This window comes from Lissotriton helveticus, chromosome 3_1 (genome assembly GCF_964261635.1).
Source record: "Lissotriton helveticus chromosome 3_1, aLisHel1.1, whole genome shotgun sequence".
In the NCBI taxonomy this organism is placed as follows: Eukaryota; Metazoa; Chordata; class Amphibia; order Caudata; family Salamandridae; genus Lissotriton; species Lissotriton helveticus.
Genome location: NC_136061.1, coordinates 11,178,855 through 11,205,711, shown reverse-complemented (window position 1 = coordinate 11,205,711; position 26,857 = coordinate 11,178,855). Strand labels below are relative to the sequence as shown.

The window sequence follows — 26,857 nt, the reverse complement described above, 5'->3', positions numbered from 1 at the left end:
TTCCCCACTCGACCCGGCTAACTACCGCCCCATTAGTCTCATTGACGTCTCCCAGAAATTGTTCGCCCGCCTCCTACTAGCAAGACTGCAGAGCTGGATGGACGACCACCACATCCTAACGTCCCTCCAAGCGGGCTTTCGTGCCAAGGTCTGAACAATTGATCAATTGTTCAGACTCCAGTTGGTATACTGGAAGACGGTGACCATGGGGGTGGGAAGTCTCTACTTGATCTTTGTGGATCTTCGATCCGCATTTGTCTTGGTACAGAGGGACAAGCTCTGGGCGATACTGTTAGAGCTGGGAGCTCCAGTTTATTTGTGCCAATTGTTTAAACGTCTCCATCAAGGCACATTCGCTAGAGTGAGGTATGGGAGAAATGGGGAGCATTCGGCTCCCTTTCCGGTGCAAAAGGGCGTTAGGCAGGGGTGTGTACTGGCCCCAACGCTCTTTTCCTTGTTCCTTAACGGTCTAATTGAACATCTGAAGAGTTCAAGGGATCTAGACTCCCCAAGACTAGCTGCCCGCAAGATACCAGCCCTGATGTTCGCTGATGACACCCTATTGTTATCAAAATCTCCCATGGGGTTACAGCGAACCTTGGAGGCGCTTTGCTCCTTTTATAAATCTAGGAACTTGGAGATAAACCTTTCAAAAACCAAGTACATGGTTTTTAATGCTAATACATCGCACCGCATATGGAGGGCTCAGCGTTGGAAAGAGTCTCCACTTTTGAGTATCTAGGGGTAACGCTAAACGATAAGATGGAATGGGGTCCCATATGGCTAAGGCAAACTTGAAGCTGGCCCAATCCTCTGGAGGTATACTCAAAGTATATAACGAGTGCTCACTTAAAACTTCGGGGCCCCCAGTGGAAATTTATAAAGCACATGCAAGAGGCGGGGCACTCTACGGAGTTGATTTATGGGGCCACGTCAGCGCCACCTCGCTGACCACCACTGAGAACAGTTTTATGAGGCGCCTACTCTGACTTCCCCAGAGTACACCTCTGACTCCTCTACGGCTAGATCTGGGCTTGGTCCCCATTCAGGAGGTTATCTTTAATCGCCCCTTACTCTACTGGAGGTGTCTCTGGTCCACTCCAGAGCTCCTAAGCTACAGGGAGGACTTAAGGGACTTTTTTACTACAAAGGGCGCAAGAAAAATCCCCTGCATGAAACACGTCAAGCAGCTCTGCCAGCTATTGGGCAGGGGAGACTTGTGGCTCCATCCTGAGGAAACCTGCGCCCTGACCTCCAAGAGGTCGTTGGTTGTTGCTCTTAAACAACATCAAATGGATGTTATTCTATCTAAACCATCCTTGGGTAGGCTGACCAATACATTTCTGGAGGCTAAGGATACTTATCAGTTCGAGAAACTTCTGGACGACATCCAGCCTACACTGGCAAAGAAGTTATATGTCCAATTTAGACACGGAATACTACCAGTGCGGGCTGCGACAAACAAGTGGTCGAATGCTCACCATATATCGAGCGCTTTTCCTGGGTGCGACTGTGGTGAAGAGACAGATCTGCACGTTCTGCTCTTCTGCCCTTCCTACTCAAGGGCAAGAGCTAAATGGATCGTCCAATTATGTAAGTCCAGGGGCCTCAGGGACTATAGGGAGTCATTTAGAATATTGAAATATGAGACCTCCCCATTGATTGTGTTTGCAACCTCCAGATACCTTCTCTCTATGTGGTGCGCAAGAGGCGCTAAAATCAAAAATAACCAATTGACCCTAACTGCGTGAGTGCAATCTCCCTAATATAGAAGATAATTTTAATACTATCACGCGCAGGAACTGATTTTCTTTTCCTCTTTTATTTAATTTTAATCCGCATAGGTTGTCGTCATGCTTTTATCGTCTTAGTCCTTAATATTTTAAGAAGTGTTTGTTGCTATTCTGTTTTTCTGTAGTGTTGTATAATGGTATGCCAACCTGTTAAAGAATCGTAGGGGGCATCAACAGAGGGAGCATGCCCAGCACATAGCTAAACCTCTGGAGGGTCAACAACTTCACCGCCTGCGACCTCCTCCAGTATGAAAGTTTCAAGTTTGTCCATTTCTCGAAGACAAGTGGCATTCAATGCAGGAAATGAGCTAAGTTGTCCCCCACCATGCTCTCCCTGGAAAACTATTGACATACAACCCCAAATACTTAGACTAGAGGCCGTCCACTTCAACGAGAGGCTGTTAATGGCAGCACAGATGGTTACCCCTGAGAGCGGTAGAGCTTCGCCATTAACCACATATATAGAGATGACTGCGAAAGTGTTGGTAGTCTCCAGAAGTTCTGGCATGGAGGAGGAGAGTACAGTAAGTGTGAGCAAGATATCATTCACAGATAAGTAGAGCGTTGAGGCTCCCCAAGGGTAGGGATACCCACTATCTGCTTTGACTGGCACAGTACTGCCAGATGGGTCTTCATGCCAGGAGGAATAGCAAAGGGGACCGTGGGCACCCCTGCCGTGCCACCCAGTGTGCTGCAAAAGGATATGCATTTGACCTGTGCCGAAGGAGGGTACATATTTCTGGAGTGTGTTTTAAACAGGTAATCCACTCTATCTTGTCAAAGACCTTGGCATACAATGACAGGGCTAGACCCTCCTCCTGCTGATCTGTAATGAGCCTGATTGTGTGAGTCGTGTTATACGTATGATCAACCTGGGACAAACCCCACCTGAGTATGATGAACTAAGGAGAGAATCACCTGTTTAAGATGGGGCTCTAGTCTGATGGCCAAGATCGTGACATCACCATTGAGATGGGGCAGTAACTGCTACAGAGTTGGGGCCTTGGGAGTACCGTGACAAAGGGCTTGTTGGAGAAGAGGCCAAAGAAGCCCGTCCGGTCAGCCTCCTTGAAAGCATCATGGAAAGAAATCAAAACCACATCTTTAGTCCACTCGTAAAACATGGCGGGGAAGCCATTCTCCCTGGTGGCTTTATGGTATGGGGGGTTAGAGATGTCTCGTGCTATCTCCTTCTTAGTGATCTCTCCCTGGAGTAATTCCCTCCCTGTTAGGCTGGGTATTTGACTGGGTAGTTGGACTGTCTCAAGGAAGGAAGCAAGTAGAGGGGTATATCTTGTGTATCAGGATGGCTATGACACACTTCCGAGGTCCAGCCTGTCTGCCAGCCTTAGTTATAAACATAAAGCAGAATTTTATAAGAATTCAGACACCAAAATGAACACATTTGGATGCATGTAACTGGAGCAATAGATTTTGAAGAACTCATAATCAGTGCAAATCAGTATTCTAAACATTACCTTTGGGGTCACTAAGAACAAAGGTACAAGAGACAATCGTTCACGTGCAGGTTGTTTAGATAAAACCAATGGAGAGTTAAGGACCAAGCCACAATAGTATGCTTAATTTTACCTGTCCCGAAAGGCCCAGGTGCAGAGTTGTCCTGGCTTTTAAATTAAGCAATGCAGTAATACAATACAACAAGCTTATTTTAATCTATATAAATTGAAGGAGAATACTTGTATTTGTAGGTGTACTTATATAGCGCGGTCCTGTCGCCCCAAGGGCATCCTGGCGCTTGAGATCCGGTCCACAGCACTTCCACTGCTCAAACATCCCTAGGGAAGAGATGCGTTTTTAGGGCTTTCCTAAACAGGAAGAAGTCCCTTTGACTTCTCAGAGGGAGTGGCAGGGAGTTCCAGAGTTTGGCCGCTGCGACGCTAAACGAGCGGCCACCCATCCTTACTCTCTGGAATCTCGGAACCACAAGCAATTGTGCCGAAGAAGAGTGAAGGGACCGCGAGGCAGAGCACCAAGCAAACATGTTCTGCAATGGCACTGGGCCCTGTCGATGTACCGCCTTAAACACTAGGCACGCCGCTTTATACAATACACGCAGGTGCACCGGCAACCAGTGTAGGTCCCTTAAGGCTAAGGTGGAGGAGCTAAGGTTAGGGCGAGAGAAAGCCAGCTTAGCGGCCATGTTTTGCACCCGTTGTAACTTCCCCAGCAGATTTTTTGGGGCCTCCAGAAGCAGCGCGTTGCAGTAATCTAAACGACTCAGTATGGTCCCGCGCACTACTTCCGGCCTGGCCTGCTCAGGGAGAAGGGGCAAGACTTTACACAGCATGCGTAGCAGCCTCATGCACGTGGAGATGGTCTTATTAACATGCATATCCAGCTGTAAATTTGGGCCAAAAATCACCCCCAAGTTACGAGCTGACCCCGCGGCCGACACTGTCTCGGGGAAAGTAGATGGCCAAAAGTTCTCCGGAAGTACCCGAGGAATCCGGTCCGTGGAGCAGTGGAGCACCTCGGTCTTTGAGCTGTTAAATTGCAAGGAATTGGCCCGAAGCCAATCCGCTGTAGCTGCCATGCAGCGATGGAATGTCTCCAGCGGGACCGCATTATTTCCTTCCAGGGAAAAGACCAGCTGGGTATCATCAGCATAATTGAATTCATCATCTTAAATTAGTATTAAGTGGTCGGGTTCATCAGCTGCAACAGCAAATTTTTCAGTCCATGAAGAAAGTGAACATTTATAGAGATAAAAAAATATATATTTTGGAGAAATCAAACTAGGAAAGTGTAGAAGAAAGAGGAGTATATGAGTGGAAAGCATGACTAGGCAAATTAGGGAATAGAGGGGATTCTAGTTAGCGGTTCATGACTAAGGAGTGTGAGTACAGATCCTGGTGTTGATCCACCATATGTCTTGTTATTCCCTATCAGAAGAGGAGACAGGAGGAGCAGACTGATGTGAGGTCATAGAGGGCTACTCTGTTCTATGCTCCTTGAATTGTATTCGCATGGTGTCCCAGGCTGCTGCTATGAGACGTTTTCTTATTCTTCGGGATTCCTCCCAATTCTGCGTGGAACTTTCTGCTTCACCCACTGAAGTAAATATGAGGGCTGTAGTGCACGCCAATGCTTAGTTAGTATGTTCTTAGCTAAAAGAAGGGCTTAGCTAAAAGCCCAGTTCTGTAGCTTCACAGTAGTTGAGTGTAGTTAGCTCTGTAACTGTCACTAATAGGGTGTGTACTGAATGCCAGAAACTTGCAATATCTAGACACTCACAAAGCATGTGCCTAAGGTCAGCCAACAGCACTGGGCATCTAGGGCACGCACGGTCAGCCAATGACAACATACGGTTCATTCAAGAAGGTATGAGGTAAGCCCTATGAAGTATCATAAACTGAATGTTCATAAATCATGCATTTCTAGAAATAGCATGAGCAGAATGAAGTGCTAGCGTCCATTTAATATCATGTAGGGGCAGCACGAAATCCTCCTCCCATTCCTGATGGAGTTGGCTCAGAGATATCCCAATGTGGCCCCTAACAGCTCTGTAAAACCATGTGATTAGGTGTCAATCTGTGCCTACGGCGGGCATCACTGCATGTGTTGGTGTTCCTGTCTCCATCGAACCCCATATCATCCTGAGGGATCTGAATAACTACTCATGTCATAGAAATTGAGTTGGAGGAATGCTATTTTCCTGACATATCTGATCAAATGTAAGCAAGTGATCATTCTGAAACAAATCCCCCACTGCATCATTGGAATGCTCATACCTGGTTGCTAATTGATCAGCAGTAAAGTGCCCCTGGAGTCCTGGAAGGTCTTGTAATGATGGGACTGCAGAGTAAGGGATTGTGTGCTTGTAAGTTGAAAGACTCAAGCCAACCACTTCCGAGCTATCCACACTGTAGGGTCCATGAACGATGCAGCTTAAAAGTAGGATTAAGAATTTCTTGTAGTACATGCGGGGTCAGGGGCGATCCCCGTACTGGATTCAAAAAGATTATTACCAATAGACATCTGGCCACCCAATGCAGCTGTGCTGCAAGTTAATAAGCCTGAAAGAAGGGCACTCCCAGCCGTCCACCCCCCACTGGTAACTGAAGCTTATTTAGGACCACTGTACATCACCTATTTAAAGAGAGTAAATCTCCCAACGCCTGGTCTGAATAAAGAAAGAATCATTGTTTATGAATTACTGGGACATTAACAAATATAGTAGATAGATAAGGACTGAAGTGAGAGCCGAAATAGAGCTGTGTTTACCACTTAGATGGTGCTAGGGAGAAAACGGATGCAAAAGGTCAACAACGGGACCATTGCCATGGTCAGCTGAATGTGTTGTATGGTTCCGTCTTGATGCAATGTTGAGCAAAGGAGGACTGGTCACCAACAAGCCTTGGTTGTGGTAAGATCAACAAGCTGACACCTCGACGCCCCGATGTCCGAGGGGAAACAACAGCCACCTCACCTGAAACTTTCTGGAGGTCAGGGCTATGTTTACTACAATGCGTTGGACCATCTACATTTAAGTAAACCCTCAGAGGGCCCAATACCCAGAGATTCTTTGGTTTCAGTATACTGTGTTTACCTTCTAGTATGACTAATCCAAGGGAGTCTAGTGTTGCCTTTGGCTCTCAAAGCGGTTACTCTATCTGGGGGAGCTGGTCTTTGGTCCGGAATGAGTCCCAGTCATGCAGTTCTATGAAAGTTTTCATCTGTGCAGAGTATACCATCTTTGGTCTGGGCAGCTACTTTTGTCGCAGACTCAAGCCTCTTCTCTGTCCTTCGTTGCTGTCTTCACAGGTCTGAGGTTCTAGTGTCAAGGATGTCCCCTAAACTCTAGATTTAGGGGTGTTAGGATGTGGGTGCAAATGGCCAAAGGGCTCCTTACCCCATTGGCTAATCTAAACCTGAGGTGACCACATCCAGAAATAAGCATGTGTGCATATCAGAGGTGGTGAAGGCTTAAAAGCTCAGTGCCTCAATGTGCCACTTGAAGCTATCCTGTCAGGGAGGGAGGTGTCACCTCCATCCCAGCGGGGCCTTTGAATCTGACTCCTGGTAGTGTTAACACTGCTTGGCAGGAGGTCAGATCTCTGTCTGGCCTGCGGTAGCTGCAGGCTGCAAGCCAGCCTACAGGAAAAGCTTGGGCAACCAGGTGGGCAACCTCTAAGATAGCCACCTGGGTGCATGCTACATCAATCCTGATATTGGAATCATGTAGGGGTGAGGAGGCAAGTTGTTTGATACCAAACCTGACCATATTTGTTGGCATTATAATCCAGCTTGCGACCTCAAGTATGCCAGGATCCCAGCCCATGTTATCCAAATGACCGCTAATCACTTATAGTAGATCTTACTGGAAAGAACTTTTATAGGGACAATTAAACTTGCATTTATATGCCAATACCTTAAATATACTGCACCATGCTCCTGGGACTAGGATGTTTACCTCAGGGGTGACTGACATACATTAAAGATCTTTGACTTTGCCACTCATCGTTGGAGCTGTTTGTACAGGCCCTTTGTGTTCCTTCCTGAGGAGGCAGAAGGCTGACTTGTGCCCATCAACCGTAAACAGTCACTAGAACATTTGAATCAACAGTGTCAGCTTTCTGAAGTTGATGTTTACTTGAAAGTTACATTTAATTTCACTTGGGATCAAGTTGGGCATAATGCAACAACTCATTTGAGACCTTGAAATGACGACTGTAGTATTTTCATTCAGATCTAAGCGCAGCTGAGTTGTCGGTGTGTCATCATGTACTCACCAAAGAAAGGGGCTACTAGTCAGTCTAGGTAGAAAAATGCCAATCTGGGTTTTTTACAGTCAGAACACGTAAAAAAAACAAGTTCTACTTTTTAATATACTGATCCCTGTATTTGGGATCAATAGGCCCGCCTTATGGGTGGCTCATGAATATCAAAAATAACCAACATGGCGTTGTGATTGTTTTAAATGGCAAAGTCAAGTTAGCATTTTGAAAACTGCTCTGACCACCAGCAATGGATGGCTGCGAGTCATGTTTTGCTTTGTCACACTTGTGGTCGCACAGTAAGTATTGCAGTTCACGAGAAACACTTTAACTCAGAGCCCCCGCATAATTGGGTCCCAACTGTGGGTGAGACAAGCAGACATACATCTTTTAACCCCTTAACGGCGGCGGTAATTCCGCCGCATCGCTAAGGGGGAGGGGGGCCCGCGCGTCGCCGCCATGCTCATGATGGAACCACTCCGTCACGAGCTGCGGTAGAGCTGTGCTTGTGCGGAATGGTTCCGTCACGGCCCCGCCCGCTCAATGGAACGCCCAGAGCAGGCGCGGAATCAGCGCCGCGCAGGCGCGGCGGCCGGGCCGTGACAGAACCACTCCGTCACCAGCACAGCCCCACCGTGGCTCGTGATAGAATGGTTCCGTCATGAGCACCGAAGGGGTTAAGGCTCATAGCACTGGCATTGAGGCATGTTTGGCAGGACTGCACATTCAGAGTCACAAAATGTGTGCAGAATCCAATGCAGCAAATTCCAGGACCAACGTGTTATTCCCCAGTATTGCCCAGAAAATTGCAGTAGCTGGTAACCTGGGTGGGAATACTGCCCAGAATTTGTAACACACCATGTTTTCAGCCATCTCTGAAAGAAAGTCTAGTGTTCATAGGGTCTGTGTGCAAAGACTGTGATAGGTGATAGGTGAACCTATCTATGAAGTCCCAGAATCAGACAGTAGCTGGTGTGATAGTGTCAAGGCTGAACTAAGGGAATGATCTTATACCTGGGTCTTCGAGAATATTTATTGACACATCTCCAGGTGGTCCAGAACGCGGTGGCTAGGGCAATAGTTATGGTAAGCCCTTGAACGCGGATGTGCCCCCACCTGAAATCCCTTTATTGGCTACCAATCCGTAAGAGGATCCGCTTTAATGCATGGGTTCTGGCTCTTAAAGCTCTGCACTGGACGGGTGACTTTTACAACAGGAAAAGAGTCATTCCACACCAAACATTGAGGTCCTCATCGCAGCAGCAGGCACGCACCCTCATGTTTTCCCACACCTGTATTGGCAGCTGCTCCTTTCAGGTCCTAGAAGCACAGCTTTGGAACGGCCTGCCATTACTACTGATACAGGTTCTGCTTTAGGAAGCAACTGAAAACATGGTTATTCCAGCAATAACTTTGAGCTAAGCCTATGGTCAATGTATATGGTTAGCGCCTGTCTTGAGGTCTTACGGCGCTGGGACACTCTATTGAGTAGCTGTGCGCGCTATAAGTGCCACGTTTTATTTAATTCATATCCAGGGAGGTAATGGAGGGCCCCACAGTTTCTGCTGTGTGGTGTGGTCCATACACCATGACCTGCCAAGTGGCAGTCATCAGGAGTTGCACTAACGCATTCTGGAAATTTCCTCACATTACTGGAAGCTGACATGTTCTCTAAATATGTGTACTTCCGGTGTCCCAATCTTAGCTTGTGCTCGTTATATCATAAACAAGCAAGCAAGTAGGGAGGTTGGGCCAGTGTGAAGGATGGACATGTTCCTCTGAGGGACTGATATCCAGATTGGCCTCTTCCTTCTGCCTCTCTGATTGGTGGATCTGGTCTGTTGCTGGCAGTATTGCACTGTACGCTGCATCGGGCTGCGGCCACCCACCGCTGGACCTTGGTCCTCTGTGAAAGCCAATCCCATGGGAACCAGGCCTGGACTGGCAGTACTGGGCATCAGGCAGTCCTCCAGGAGGCTTAAAGGACGGGGACTAGTTTTATTCCTGGGGACAATTTTACAAGCCACCTCTCACTTTTGGACTTTCTAATCTTTCAGGGGTATTTGACATTAGTTCTTCAGACATAGGCATGAAACATGAGAGATAGACATCTGTGAGGTCAACATGAGAATTATAAGCAGTAAAAATGAGAGTAAGACATGAGAGAAACCTGAGAGATATGCATGAGAGTTGTGAGAAGTGGAAATGAGGGGTAGAAATGAGAGGCAGTCTTGAGAGTTCGACATGAAATATAGAAAGGAGAGTTATAAGAGGTAGACAAGAGGGGTAGATATGAGAGGTAGACATGACATTTGTGAGAGGCAGACATTGTAGCAGGGATTCCGTTCTCCTACAGAACTGTGCATAGAGATTTGGAACCTCAGTGAATTAGGGTGGCCCAAAACTCACCTTAGTACCCAAAATCCCCTTACCGGGCTAGCTACAGTGTCTCATTGGTCATAACAAACTCCCAATGTTTAGACAAACCAGAACATGAACTTAGAATACCTCAGGTCACGTGGAACACATGAACACTCTTTCGTTATACAATCATTTCAAACCAGAACGTGGAGTAAAAGAGGACACGTGCGCATTTGAAATATTTATTTACTAATGCAGGGTTCTCAAATGCAGTATCTTAGATAATACAAGCAAACATATTATAAGAAGCAAAGTTATCAGCATAGTTACTAGTCCATAAGATGCGAAAGGTGACAGCATGCTAAAATGCTGAAATGAATAGGAGTTAACAACACCTAATTCTCACCCTCCCTACCTAGTATATTATATTATATCTAAGAAGGTCTCTTTGGGTTTTAGCAGGGCGGCCCCATACCTCAAGATCTCATTGGCAGAGGATCACATCATCTTCCACCAGCTCTCTGCATGCGAAGCACCATCAAGTGTGTGTCGTGTGCTCTAAGCAAAGCAATATAAAATGCGCCTAAAGCCAGATTTTGGCAGCAGCTGCATTCATGTTATGTCTAGGAAGGTGCGAAGATCAGATCTCACAACAACACTGTGTCGAGTTATCCTTGAAGGCTTCAGCACTCACTGTGCAGACATATTTTAACAAGCAAAGCTGATATCAGAGCAATAACATATTATTCTTATGTAAATCCCAACGCTCTTCTAGGTTGAAAGCTAAAACAACAATTATGTGTCGTGTGCAGAAGCAGCAAACGGAAAAATGGCGTTTAAACATTTAATAAGCTCATGCTAACTTAACACGGTATATAGGTAAGCAGTTACTATATGACAACATCAGATGAAGACTGGAAAGATATACATGAGTGGTAGACATGAGCATTATGAGATGTTGATATGTGAGTTATGAGAGGTAGACATGAGAGTTATAAGTGGTGGACATTAGAGCTATTTAGAGAAGTTGAAGCAAGTGCACTTCAAACTCGAGCGCACTGCAAGTGCCAAATAGCGTATCAAAAATCCACCAGTTTGTTCATTTTAATCCTTTTATTGCAAATAGTTTAAATTGTTTCCTCAGTTGTACTTGTTACATAGTAGACCGTAAAAAGTATCAATGCTTCTACACGGCAGCTGTGCTCAAGCCTCTTGCTCTCGCATGCCCCATACTTTCAACAAATCTTTAGTGATTCTTCTTTGTCCCAATGCATTTCGGGCTTGAACACAACGCTAGTTTGGCGTCTTGAAGCGGCAACGGTAGACGAAGGATCTTACACCTCGTACCTTCGGGTAGGTTGAACATAGTTTATTAGCCGTTAGATCTTCTACATGAGACTATTAGATATCAGTCTCGTTAACACTCGCATTGGTAATTCTTTTAGGTTAATACGAACGCAGGCTTTGAGTAAACTCGTCTAGAGTACTAACGGACAAACACATTCCCTATTGTAAGGTGAGCCTAATGTGTACTTTGGATGGTTTACTCTCATTTTTTTCCAGTTCCATACTCTAATAGCGATCACATTCACTTTTTATAGAAACCTTACGAGCAGCCAGGACGTCATTATCGTTTTTTTGTGACGCACTTCTGAAACCCACGGTAATTACACTTTTTTATTAGGCAAGCTTTCACTAAACTTGGTTGTGGCACCACACCTCAGCGTGGTATCTGTATCACTCAATATCCAGATCAGTACACCACCCTTTGGTGATTTTGCTCTAATCTTCAATTTCGTAATTTGTTTGCACAAAACTTTTTTCACTTTCTGTTACTTAGTGAGCACATTGTCACGTTTCTGAGTGCAAATCCTCAAATCTTGGATGCAGTAGACTTACTGCATCTTGTTGTGTTTTAGATTTCTGTGGATTACATTGCACCTTGTGAAGACATCGAATTGCCTCACCTGAAGAAGGGTTCCGATTATGAAACCGAAATGCATTGGGAGTATTTAAGTTCACAATGAAACTTTGTATTTACATATTCATGTATAATGTTATGTTTTCTTAAATGATTACCTTTGATATATGACAATCAGCATGAATACAATGTTTGAAAAAAGCGTTTATTTTTGTAACATATGGTTTTGAGACTGGACAATTGGATACAAACTTTTTGCCCTTGAGAAGCAGTTATTACTTTTTGAAAATTAAATCAGATTAATTGGTTTTGAGACATATTTGTCCATTAGCTGTGCACTCTCCTAACAGTGGATGATTCCACAGTCTAATGTTGTATTATAAGCCATTGGGAATAATGGGTCTTGTCCCATAGACTGGGAGTAGCACGCAACTCTCTTAAAACATCGCAACATTACCTTACATTTGTTATCACTTTGGATAAAGAATTCATAACACAGGTGTGCAACAGCACGATCTTTTTGCCAACCATATTATTAACATTACATCATTGCATTACTCAGATTCTCTGATTAACATTTTCCCGCTATGCGCGATATAAAGCGCTACGACCTTTCACCTACACAAAGCAAGGGTCACCCCGCATTTGACCGTTATGACTGAGACCGAAGGTAGGAAGGAAGAAGTATTTTGTTGTATATAATAGGTCTAAATTACGAAGATAGATGAATGGGGAACAGCAATGTGACAATATGTGCTTCAATTACAAGGTCATAAAACGTGCTAGCAAAATGCGGGGTGACCCTTGCTTTGTGTAGGTGAAAGGTCGTAGCGCTTTATATCGCGCATAGCGGGAAAATGTTAATCAGAGAATCTGAGTAATGCAATGATGTAATGTTAATAATATGGTTGGGCCATGAGAATACCTAACGGTTACGTTTCGTTAAACTTTTAGTGATCCCTGAAGAAGGGCTATAATATAAGCCCGAAATGCATTGGGACAAAGAAGAATCACTAAAGATTTGTTGAAAGTATGGGGCATGCGACAGCACGAGGCTTGAGCACAGCTGCCGTGTAGAAGCATTGATACTTTTTACGGTCTACTATGTAACAAGTACAACTGAGGAAACAATTTAAACTATTTGCAATAAAAGGATTAAAATGAACAAACTGGTGGATTTTTGATACGCTATTTGGCACTTGCAGTGCGCTCGAGCTTGAAGTGCACTCGCTTCAACTTCTTTAAATTTATAATCCACGTGGTTCTAGGACAGACCACAGTCGGGCTGCACGCCAAAAACTTTAAATTGGAATAAACTACAAAACTTTCGTAAAACTAAGGAGTGCACTTGACTCTTAATGCTGGACATGAGATCTAAACATGATAAATAAAATAATGCCTCCCTAAAAGGGCAGTGTTGCAGAAGACCATATTAACACAGCTGATTAATGTGTATATTACCAGCATATAACGAAGGAACAACATATAAAATAATATATTGTCTTGTTTCTCTTTTTTCTTTGCAGAGAGGCGTGTTTTTGACCCAACAGTCTTCCGAGGTACATCTATATGTTGTTTTACATCCTTGAATGTATATCTTTAGCGTGCTCCCTGCCTGGTACAGCATACACAAAAATATGCAACACGTGTGACTTGTTACACAGGAGAGATATATTAGAAGAGATATTTTAGGACAGCTGCGTCTGGTGGCAGAGTGAACTAATGCATCCACTGCATGGTCCTGTGTTCGAACTCATGGTCACAGGTTCAAATACCGGCGGGTCCACTCAGCCTTTCATTCCTTTGAGGTCGATAAAATGAGTACCATTGAGTTGGGTGACAATATACATCTGTAATTTCAGCGACAAGATGTCCGGTGGGGCTAGGGGTGAACGTGCGCTTTACACATACCCATGGTATGTTATGTTCTCTCCATGTCTAGAGGGACCTGTGTAAAGGACAGAAGGGTGGGTGACCACAGCAACACACACCAGCCCAGATTGACTAAATTCTCACGCAACGCAGCAGTCAAATATGCTGTGCTGTGTTGAGTCAAAAGGAGAGAGCCGGAGAGGGCCATATTTACAGAAATATGGCCTTCTTCTCTCCTCTCACTAGTGCTGGTGCACTGTCAGGCATCCCTGAACCACGTGCATACCTTTGCACCGTAGCGCAAGGGTGTCTGTATGAGTCTATTTGACGCAAAACCCTGTTACATTTACATAGTAAATAGGGTTTTAGCATCAGAAACATTGGGTGGATACATGGGAACCCCAATGCACCACCCATGGAACACCCCCTTGACGTCAAGTAATATTAAGCAGCGCTGTGCACTGCTTTGAGTTACTATCAGTGGTTTTCCAGCCCTAAACCAGTTTTGGGCAGGAAAATAAATAGGGCAAAAAATATCTCTGCGTCGCTTTTGTGATGCAAACACAGCTCAAAATATTAGTAACTATACCGCACTGAGTCTGCCTTAAGAAGTGTTACTTACATCAGACTAAGGGGCATATTTATGAGCCATGTTGCGTCACACCCCAACAATGAGATTAATGAAGTCACCTTGCGTGGCCCTGAATACATTCACAAATCATGAATCAAGCATTGTGCCCAATTTGCTGCATTATCATAATCTGTGTCAGGGAGGCAATCCATGGGTGTTGTGTGGGTATTTCCATGCAACTTTCATGGATTTTGACGCACATCAGAACGAGTTCTGTGGACTTCTTGCGTACACGTTAAGACGTTGGGCTGAATTTATCAAGGTGTTTCATTGCCATTGGACTTTGTAAGCGGCGCATGGTGACACAAAACCTAGAATGAGATTTACCACGCTACACGCAGCCGTGTTTGGCTTGGTAAACCTGAAGTATTGCTGTGTTACTCTGTGCCAGGGAGGCGTCCCGTGAGCGTTGCAGTGGGTGTTCACACGCAGCCGTGTTTGGCTTGGTAAATCTGAAGAATCGCTGTGTTACTCTGCGCCAGGGCGGCATCCCGTGAGCGTTGCAGTGGGTGTTCACACGCAGCCGTGTTTGGCTTGGTAAATCTGAAGTATCGCTGTGTTACTCTGTGCCAGGGCAGCGTCCCGTGAGCATTGCAGTGGGTGTTCACGTGCAGCAACCATGGATTTTGACACTGTCAGATTTAATTAATCACATAAACCTGGGACACCGTCAAAACATTACGCCTCCCCAGAGCAGGCCTAATGAGAACAAATATTGTTATTTCCCCTCGTTTTCCCTCCATCCTTGGGTGCTGCATTGTGCAGCACACATGAAAAGAGGAAGACGCCTCTTGGGATTGTTTTTGCACAGGAAGATCAACTTCCTGAACAAAAATAATCCTGCCTACAATCCAGCCACACTTGGACCATGTGTGTCAAGGGAACTAATTAAACAATTGAAACACAATTACTCGAAAGACAAATGTTTAGATCCACACGGTTTAATTCACAGTGGGATAGAGTATAATATACACATTGTAGAATGCAATAAACTGTATTGACGTCATACAGTGCCCCAAGGTGGGAGAAGGAACGTGATAGTGAGGATAGCGTGAAGTGAAGGGATTACGTGACAGTAAAATCAGTTGTTTAGGCATATATACGTGACACCAATGCGGTGGCAACAACTTGTATATCACATAGTAAATTGTTCAAACACAGGCATACGACACCAGGTACAGCATATATACAATGTTGGTGTGTAGTTGCCACAATAAAAACAAACAGTCGACGTTTCGACCCTCTTGAGGTTGCAGGATCGTTTTAACCTTGCTGTGGGGTCTTCATCAGGACCATAGAAGGGGAGTGGGGGCAAAGGACCTAATGGGGGTACAATAATTCCAGGTTAGAGGGTGGTAATCAACCTCTAAATTTACACATAGGTAGAGACAAAATTATGCTTAGGTCGGGACAAAGAAATGACCTAGTAATGTCATTGGTTGAGAAGTAATGATTACACATGCAGTTAAAACGGATTCATAAATGGGCCTGGAGAAAGGGGACCAGTGCGCGCCGCTACATAAGCATTTACAGACAGCGGTACCCTAAATGTGAATGAGCTGGTTAGTGACAATTGGTTTATAACACTCTAACATGTCATAAGGACATGTATGTATATACCCATGCAGTTAAACGGATTCATTAATTAGCCTTGGGAACAGGAACCAATGTGCGCCACTACAAAAGCATTTGCAGACAGCGGTACCACAAGTATAAATGCGGGAGAGTTGGTTTAGAACAATTGGGATGAGACAATCAGACATGTCATAAGGACATGTATGTAAGGCCGTCGGTCGGGAAAGGGCTGTAGCGTAAATCACTAACGCTTGGAATGCGGCAAGGGGCTACGCGCATGAAGGAGGCCTGTCCGTATGTCACAATGTGGATGCCACGGGTATTGGAGCTGCCGGGTTATTAAACAATGGCTGAAACTAATAATCATGGTCTTTATTTAAACGGAAAAAATAGCTAATGGCTAAACTCAGCCATCTATGAAACGCTTACCGCAAGTCAGCGTGCTGCTTATCTCACAGGCGGCGGATCAGATGAGTTAAAAACAAGTGGGCAGATACCGCATCTAAAAAAAGGAACGAGCAATCTGGTAATAAAGAGGCTGTCTGAGAAGGCCGGCAAAGCCACTTAGCAAATAGAACCAACTAGTGAATGGTTACATTGAAGGTGGATAGACCGGGCAGCTTACCGATTTGTGGCGGCACAAGAGTTGTCAGTGATCGGTAATATCCAAAGTCGTCAATTTCAGACTTAATGGTCTACGGGATGGGTCTGTGGGATGTAAAAAATGTATTAAATAGGGCCGAAAGCGGCTTTCAGAGAGGAGCGGCGAGGCCACTCAGCGAATTCGTCCAACACGTAAATTGTAGATTAAACCGGGCAGCTTACCGATTTAGGCGGCACCTGAATTTGTCAGAGATCGGTAATGTCCAAAGTCGTCGATTTCAGACTAATTGGTATGCGAGATGAGTCTGTGGGATATAAAAGGAGGGATAATCAATCTTGATGGTCTCTATGGGGAGCGAGAGCGGGCTCTCAGTTAGAATGTGACTTACTCGGTAGATTGCTTTCGGTGGCTCCGTGCGCGAGATGCGGTGCGAATGCCGCGTTTCCTGGTTAGATATGGGAGTCATGGAAACAGGTCATGTGGTGGCAGCTGGGGAGAGTAGAGCTAGTAAAAAGACTGACTGGTCAGGCACGTTCATGGTGACACAGGGGAGCGCAGTGGAGTGCTAAAAGGCAGATGTTCATCGAATGGTAAACATTATAATGGAATACAAAGTGAGATGGAGGAGACCAATTATAGTTATTAAATTACAGAGTATACATAGACACATATAGATGAAAGCTCAACATTGAACGCTATGTGGGGAGGACAGCATGCAAATATCTTCACCGTCTTATGTGACTTAACCTCATAACAATTACTGTGGTTAACGGAGCGTACCTCTCAAACATGAGGGTAACGGCTCTGTATATACGTGAACAGATGTTACACATGATCAGCAATGTATGTAAATAAATTGGCTACAGCGTGGACCAAAAATGAAAGGTAGAGCAAAACAGATAGCTTGTGAGAGGGAATCAGATTAATTAGGGTAATGTGGCCAATTGGGAGAATGAACTATCAGATTCATTGAGGCCAGTTTCAATGGAATTGAAAAAGTACATCCATTTTATTTCTCGTATGTTGAGAATGTCAGAAATGTTGCCTCCACGTGGTCCCAGTGTAACTTTTTCAATGACCAACCATCGTAAGCTTTCTGGTGGGTGGTTGTTCAATTTGAAATGTTCCGCAAGTGGTGCACCTTCAACCTCACAACGAATGCGGCTCATGTGTTGTAGTATGCGTGCCTTGATTCTCTGTTGGGTCTGCCCAATGTAGATCTTCTGGCATGGACATAGAATAGCATAAATGACGTTGCTAGAGTTGCAGTTACTGAAGCATTTCAATTTCACAGTTAGATGAAGATAAGTAAAGTCTTTGGTCTGTATCGTCAAGTCACAGGCCTTGCAATGGCCACATTTAGAGTGGCCAATTACAGGTGGTAAGTTCCACAGAGTGTTGATCGTGGGCTGACTTTCAGGGGATAGGAATGAATTCACGACATGATCCCTGATGCATTTAGCTTTCTTGAATGCCCTTTCCCGACCGACGGCCTTACATACATGTCCTTATGACATGTCTGATTGTCTCATCCCAATTGTTCTAAACCAACTCTCCCGCATTTATACTTGTGGTACCGCTGTCTGCAAATGCTTTTGTAGTGGCGCACATTGGTTCCTGTTCCCAAGGCTAATTAATGAATCCGTTTAACTGCATGGGTATATACATACATGTCCTTATGACATGTTAGAGTGTTATAAACCAATTGTCACTAACCAGCTCATTCACATTTAGGGTACCGCTGTCTGTAAATGCTTATGTAGCGGCGCGCACTGGTCCCCTTTCTCCAGGCCCATTTATGAATCCGTTTTAACTGCATGTGTAATCATTACTTCTCAACCAATGACATTACTAGGTCATTTCTTTGTCCCGACCTAAGCATAATTTTGTCTCTACCTATGTGTAAATTTAGAGGTTGATTACCACCCTCTAACCTGGAATTATTGTACCCCCATTAGGTCCTTTGCCCCCACTCCCCTTCTATGGTCCTGATGAAGACCCCACAGCAAGGTTAAAACGATCCTGCAACCTCAAGAGGGTCGAAACGTCGACTGTTTGTTTTTATTGTGGCAACTACACACCAACATTGTATATATGCTGTACCTGGTGTCGTATGCCTGTGTTTGAACAATTTACTATGTGATATACAAGTTGTTGCCACCGCATTGGTGTCACGTATATATGCCTAAACAACTGATTTTACTGTCACGTAATCCCTTCACTTCACGCTATCCTCACTATCACGTTCCTTCTCCCACCTTGGGGCACTGTATGACGTCAATACAGTTTATTGCATTCTACAATGTGTATATTATACTCTATCCCACTGTGAATTAAACCGTGTGGATCTAAACATTTGTCTTTCGAGTAATTGTGTTTCAATTGTTTAATTAGTTCCCTTGACACACTGGGACCCCTTCCTTTCAGCATACATACAACCCAGGTCCCAGTGACTATACATGGGTATACCCCCTTGTTCATACTCTACTTCGAGCAGACGCTGGTCTGCGAGGTTTCCCTTCCCCACTCCATTGTTCTTGATTCTTAACTCTAGCATCACAATATGGTAGAAAGAGAGCTCCTGTCCTACTCTGAGGACTACATTGACAAATTGCTTGAAAACCCTGACAATATCTTCTTTCAATCTGATGTTCCAACAATTGACTTTTCATTAAAAGACAAAATCTCACGTCTTGAACGCCTGGAGAAAAAACTGGTGCGTACCCGCTGGCACGGTCATTTGCTCACTAAGTACCTTAAAGAGAACATAATTCCAGTTGGACTGCAAATCAAGATAGAACCGGCCATTTTCATTGAAGTTCCGAAATTCAGAGAAGGTTTCAGCCACATATCCAATAATTGCTCTCGCCACTGGATGGTGTTGGGCGTTGAAACTGCCAAAGACCAGGTAGTACAACTCACCGCCGAAATCGCTGCATTGAAAGCGGAAATATCTGCTGACTCCAACTTTGCAAACGCAAAGGACACCTTAACCAACCTACAAGCTACACTCAAGGACTTTGATCTAACCACCTAAAACCGTAAACTTGAAAAATTGGCACGAGATATTCGTCTCTACGATAAAAAAAAGACATACCCATACCTGCAAGACGACTATTACCGACAGGACACACAAGGCCGGTTCACTACCAGAGGTCGGGGTAATTTCAGAGGCAGACGGAATTACCCGACCTTTTCGGATTCATCTCATAGCTCTGAGGGAGAGCCGGACTCTGCAGGCCCAAGTCACCAATACCCGTATTTTGACTACAATTATCCTCCTCAGTTATTCCCTCCTTTTTTAGGACAAGGCCATGGATCTTGGCGACCCCCACGAGGAAGAGGCAATTCATGGCCCCGAGGTCAGAATCAACGTGGCTCCCAGCAGCAACAAACCAACTGGAGTGGAGGCCAAGGACAACCGTCCAAACAAGTTCAATTCCAACCAGAACCGCACGGCGAGAGGGTGACTCGCAACAAGACTTACCGTTGGTAGACCCATTGGAGCCTGATGGAATACTGAATCCCATTGTCAATATCTCAAAGCAACAACTCAGTGACACAGAAGTTCAAGTACTCAGCAAGGGACTATCCTATGTCCCTACATACAACCCTGACCACTTCCTGGTAAGAACAGAACTAATCAAATTCTTTCGGAAAATCCGATTAAAGTACTTTTTCCGCAACTCCGACACACAGTCGAAAACATCTGTAACAGGCTTACGACCGCCATCCACATTTGTCCCTTATGCAAGCACGATGTCCAATCAAATTCTAGCCTATGAAACGGTGGTCTGGCGTGATATACAATGGGCCCTACAAGACAAAACCTTTGTTCGATATAACATCAGCAGATCCCAGAAAACTGCACTACAGACACTGGCCAAGAACACCCAAGTCGTGATCAAGCCGGCCGATAAGGGCGGGGCGATTGTGATCCAGGATCAATCTGCGTATAAATCTGAGATTCTACGCCAACTACAGGACACCAGTTGTTATCAAATATTGAGATCAGACCCCACCAGATCCATTGCTACTGAGATCTTAGAGATTACACAAGAGGGATTGGATCTAGGCTTCCTGTCTGAGAATGAATTCCATTTTCTCAACAATAAACACCCACGCCTGGCAACCATTTACACCCTACCTAAACTTCACAAAAGCATGACTAATCCACCCGGTCGGCCCATTGTGTCAGGTTTTGGGTCCATTTTGGAACCATTGGGAAAGTACATTGACTTTTTCATTAAACCACTAGCAGAGGCCACTCCGTCTTACCTCAGAGATACGATGCACACCATCAATATAACTGAAAGTATACCATATGATCCATCCCAGCAAATACTAGCCACCTGTGACGTCGTCTCCCTCTACACCTGCATCCCTCAAGAGGAAGCCTTGACGGTCATTGCCCGCTGCCTCCAGACACGTCCAGCACCTGTTCAAGTACCATCTGAGTTCATTGTAGCCCTACTCAAAATCGCAATGACCCGGAATTTTTTTCTGTTTGATACCAACTTCTACCTCCAAACCTCTGGAGTGGCGATGGGCGCTCCGTTTGCACCCGATGTAGCTATATTATATATGGCAGCATTCGAAGAGGACACGGTTCTTAGCCAACTCAACCCATTCAGAGACCAAGTCGGCCTTTGGGTAAGGTATATCGACGACATCCTCTTGATCTGGAATGGTAGCCATGACCAATTGAACAATTTCTTTACTTGGCTCAATGAGCAATCCCAGCACGTCAAATTCACAATCTCATCAGATAGCAACTCCATTGACTTTTTGGATGTCACAATCTACCATGAATCTGGAAGACTCTGCACCAAACTATTCCGCAAACAAGCTGAGAGGAATTCCCTATTGGCTTACACGAGCCATCATCCACGTGCCCTCAGGGATAACCTGCCCTTCGGGCAATTCCTCAGGATACGCCGCAACTGTTCCACCAAAGATGATTATTTCTCTGAGTCTCAGGATCTATCCAACCGATTGCTAAGCCGTGGCTATCCCAGACGTTTGATCAAAAAGGCCCGCAAACGCGCTTGGTTCTACCCCCGAGAGGAACTACTTGTGCCCAAAAACAGAACGGAACAGCAGGAAAGCCGTATTGTCTGTGTCACGACGTTCAGCACCAAGAGCAACAGCATCAAAAAAATCATCAACAAACACTGGCATTTGGTTTCCGATGACATTAAACAACCCCTTACACCACTTCATGCATTCAAGAAAGCTAAATGCATCAGGGATCATGTCGTGAATTCATTCCTATCCCCTGAAAGTCAGCCCACGATCAACACTCTGTGGAACTTACCACCTGTAATTGGCCACTCTAAATGTGGCCATTGCAAGGCCTGTGACTTGACGATACAGACCAAAGACTTTACTTATCTTCATCTAACTGTGAAATTGAAATGCTTCAGTAACTGCAACTCTAGCAACGTCATTTATGCTATTCTATGTCCATGCCAGAAGATCTACATTGGGCAGACCCAACAGAGAATCAAGGCACGCATACTACAACACATGAGCCGCATTCGTTGTGAGGTTGAAGGTGCACCACTTGCGGAACATTTCAAATTGAACAACCACCCACCAGAAAGCTTACGATGGTTGGTCATTGAAAAAGTTACACTGGGACCACGTGGAGGCAACATTTCTGACATTCTCAACATACGAGAAATAAAATGGATGTACTTTTTCAATTCCATTGAAACTGGCCTCAATGAATCTGATAGTTCATTCTCCCAATTGGCCACATTACCCTAATTAATCTGATTCCCTCTCACAAGCTATCTATTTTGCTCTACCTTTCATTTTTGGTCCACGCTGTAGCCAATTTATTTACATACATTGCTGATCATGTGTAACATCTGTTCACGTATATACAGAGCCTTTACCCTCATGTTTGAGAGGTACGCTCCGTTAACCACAGTAATTGTTATGAGGTTAAGTCACATAAGACGGTGAAGATATTTGCATGCTGTCCTCCCCACATAGCGTTCAATGTTGAGCTTTCATCTATATGTGTCTATGTATACTCTGTAATTTAATAACTATAATTGGTCTCCTCCATCTCACTTTGTATTCCATTATAATGTTTACCATTCGATGAACATCTGCCTTTTAGCACTCCACTGCGCTCCCCTGTGTCACCATGAACGTGCCTGACCAGTCAGTCTTTTTACTAGCTCTACTCTCCCCAGCTGCCACCACATGACCTGTTTCCATGACTCCCATATCTAACCAGGAAACGCGGCATTCGCACCGCATCTCGCGCACGGAGCCACCGAAAGCAATCTACCGAGTAAGTCACATTCTAACTGAGAGCCCGCTCTCGCTCCCCATAGAGACCATCAAGATTAATTATCCCTCCTTTTATATCCCACAGACTCATCTCGCATACCAATTAGTCTGAAATCGACGACTTTGGACATTACCGATCTCTGACAAATTCAGGTGCCGCCTAAATCGGTAAGCTGCCCGGTTTAATCTACAATTTACGTGTTGGACGAATTCGCTAAGTGGCCTCGCCGCTCCTCTCTGAAAGCCGCTTTCGGCCCTATTTAATACATTTTTTACATCCCACAGACCCATCCCGTAGACCATTAAGTCTGAAATTGACGACTTTGGATATTACCGATCACTGACAACTCTTGTGCCGCCACAAATCGGTAAGCTGCCCGGTCTATCCACCTTCAATGTAACCATTCACTAGTTGGTTCTATTTGCTAAGTGGCTTTGCCGGCCTTCTCAGACAGCCTCTTTATTACCAGATTGCTCGTTCCTTTTTTTAGATGCGGTATCTGCCCACTTGTTTTTAACTCATCTGATCCGCCGCCTGTGAGATAAGCAGCACGCTGACTTGCGGTAAGCGTTTCATAGATGGCTGAGTTTAGCCATTAGCTATTTTTTCCGTTTAAATAAAGACCATGATTATTAGTTTCAGCCATTGTTTAATAACCCGGCAGCTCCAATACCCGTGGCATCCACATTGTGACATACGGACAGGCCTCCTTCATGCGCGTAGCCCCTTGCCGCATTCCAAGCGTTAGTGATTTACGCTACAGCCCTTTCCCGACCGACGGCCTTACATACATGTCCTTATGACATGTCTGATTGTCTCATCCCAATTGTTCTAAACCAACTCTCCCGCATTTATACTTGTGGTACCGCTGTCTGCAAATGCTTTTGTAGTGGCGCACATTGGTTCCTGTTCCCAAGGCTAATTAATGAATCCGTTTAACTGCATGGGTATATACATACATGTCCTTATGACATGTTAGAGTGTTATAAACCAATTGTCACTAACCAGCTCATTCACATTTAGGGTACCGCTGTCTGTAAATGCTTATGTAGCGGCGCGCACTGGTCCCCTTTCTCCAGGCCCATTTATGAATCCGTTTTAACTGCATGTGTAATCATTACTTCTCAACCAATGACATTACTAGGTCATTTCTTTGTCCCGACCTAAGCATAATTTTGTCTCTACCTATGTGTAAATTTAGAGGTTGATTACCACCCTCTAACCTGGAATTATTGTACCCCCATTAGGTCCTTTGCCCCCACTCCCCTTCTATGGTCCTGATGAAGACCCCACAGCAAGGTTAAAACGATCCTGCAACCTCAAGAGGGTCGAAACGTCGACTGTTTGTTTTTATTGTGGCAACTACACACCAACATTGTATATATGCTGTACCTGGTGTCGTATGCCTGTGTTTGAACAATTTACTATGTGATATACAAGTTGTTGCCACCGCATTGGTGTCACGTATATATGCCTAAACAACTGATTTTACTGTCACGTAATCCCTTCACTTCACGCTATCCTCACTATCACGTTCCTTCTCCCACCTTGGGGCACTGTATGACGTCAATACAGTTTATTGCATTCTACAATGTGTATATTATACTCTATCCCACTGTGAATTAAACCGTGTGGATCTAAACATTTGTCTTTCGAGTAATTGTGTTTCAATTGTTTAATTAGTTCCCTTGACACACTGGGACCCCTTCCTTTCAGCATACATACAACCCAGGTCCCAGTGACTATACATGGGTATACCCCCTTGTTCATACTACACTTGGACCATGGCACAAGGGTGCTGCTTTGGCCCAAGGAAGCCCACTGTACGCCAGCGCAAGCAGAGGACAGGAGGGCGACATATAATGTTAAATATGGCACATTCCTGCCAAGCCCCTTTCATGTAGCACAATAATATGTCTTTGTGTGTTACATTGCATGAAGGTATGATAAATCCGGCTCTCTGTGTGCTGCAGCTTGAGGGGTCTCGCGGCCGCTCAGCACATGAGCCTCCTGACATGACAATGTAAATGTAAATGTAAATGTAATGGTACTTATAGAGCGCACTGTCACCAGACGGTCACCTTGCGGTGTCGCCTATTCGGCTTCCTGGCGCTGATACTCATACCGCTGTGGAACCCCTCCTGGCTTTCCCTGTGAGGTGTCCACTCCTGGGCACCCCCAGGGTGAAGCCAGGCATCCTAGCACTGTTGTGGAGATTAAGCAAGCTATTACCCAGAGTTGCAGAGTGGGACCCATGATTAGAATAGGCACCGAGGCGAGAACTATCAGGTCTGAGGAAATTGAGCCCAAGACCTGCCGAGGTGGGAATCGAACCCTGGTCCCGGGCCAGACCTCTGCATCAGGGTCTGCCGCTCTAACCATTGAGCCACACTCCTCCACAATACCCTAAGGAGTGAGACACAACTGCCCACACACCACCAGCCTTCACACCAACCTGCAGCACATCTGGATTAGTGGAACTTGTCTCTGATTCTAGCAAAAACCTGTTTGTAGTTTCGTCCTGAACTATAAAGTGCATCGAACACACTCGGTAGTGCCTCCAGCACCATAGTGGTATGGAATCGATGCGGCTGGGAGCTGATCACTGCACCTGCTGCACCATTGAGTACAAGAGCATTTCTACCTAGGCCCAGTGGCTCTGCACCTGCTGCACCATTGAGACCAACGCCTCTACTCATGGTGCACTGGTCCAGGAGCATTGCTAGCCAGGACCGGTGCCACTGCACCTGCTGCACCATTGAAACCTACGCCTCCGCTCAGTGTTCACTATTCCAGGAGCATCGTTAGCCAGTCCTGGTGGCACTGCACCTGCTGCACACTGCTCTACACTCATCTGTCCGTCTGACACCTCAGGAGGTGAAGGCATCAGTTAGTTTGGGGTTCTCCGGTGACGTCATTGTCAGGCTCTTTTCAATGTTTTTCTCTGTGCTGAGCAGTTGGGTGAGTGGCCTCATGATCTCCTCTATCTCTCCGCAGTGCCCCTGGCGGCGGATCCGAAGACTGCAGATGGGACCCTCGTCATCAGCAGTGACCGGAAGGAAGTGTCTGCCCCCCTCGTTGCCGCTGCCCCCCAAAGTCCGGACAGACGTGAGACAGACGGCTGCGTGCTGGGGTCCACGGGGGTGAATGCGGGGAGGTGGTACTGGCAGCTCTCGGCGGGCCCCCCCGGGGACCCAAGAACTTGGTTCACACCGAGAGACTTCTGGGTGCTGGGGGTGGCCAGCGCCTCCGTGAAGAGAGGTGTCGGTGGCACTACTGTCCGTTCACCCCAGGACGGCGTCTGGGCTGTGAGTGTAGGCGGCCCGAGGCTTCTCGGGAGCGAGGAAGCTGGCAAAATGAAAGGTTTATACAAAATGTCATACAATGTGGGGGTTTTCGTGGACTACGAGGAGGGGCTGGTGTCCTTCTATGATGCTAAGAAACAAGAGCATATCTACACCTTCACCGCCACTTTTAAAGAGAAAGTATATCCCTACATCTGCCTTGGGTCCGGAAAACGCGCTACTCTGCAGTAATATCTCGACGGCGGACTGCGGGTGTGGGATACATTGTTATTTCATTGTCATTGTATCAGTTGGTGCACACAAAGTCATCAGCTTGAACAAAATAAAATCATTGTATTGTCAAAAGATAATTAACTGATAACAATAGTACATTTTTCCAATAAAAAAGAAAAATAGTAATTTCTAAAAGCAAATTAAACAAATGTGTCTTTACATGTTTCTGAAATGAGAGTGATCGAATTTCAACAAAAGCATCTCACTGAGAGTGAACGATGAAAGGGGGAGCCGGAAGCCGCAGCCCCCTCTGAAGTATTCACCTCTGGAGCCTCGTGCCCAGCAGCAGTGACGTAGAGAGTGTGTCCTGGGCCCAGGTGCAAGGAAGGAAATGGTGCCCCTAACCACTCTTTGAACTGTGGAATACAACAACAGTTAGGGCCTCTGGTTCTGGTGCCACTGCACCTACTGCACCAACTGAAGCTACACCCCCTAGCCAGAAGTTAGTGGGCCCAGGAGCAAGGAAGGAAAAAG

General features: G+C 45.5%; 1 protein-coding gene across 2 annotated transcripts in view; it reads left to right on the top strand.

Annotated features, from left to right (window-relative positions):
- Positions 1–26,460, top strand: part of LOC144824375 (scavenger receptor cysteine-rich domain-containing protein DMBT1-like) — a 563,994-nt gene extending 537,534 nt beyond the window's left edge. For both annotated transcript variants that reach the window (XM_078683487.1, XM_078683488.1), the window contains exons 6-7: positions 13,340–13,372; positions 25,803–26,460. In XM_078683487.1, the coding sequence (XP_078539613.1) occupies positions 13,340–13,372; positions 25,803–26,341 (572 nt within the window). In that variant the 3' untranslated portion in view covers positions 26,342–26,460. The remainder of the gene's footprint in view (positions 1–13,339; positions 13,373–25,802) is intronic.
- Positions 26,461–26,857: the final 397 nt, after the last annotated feature.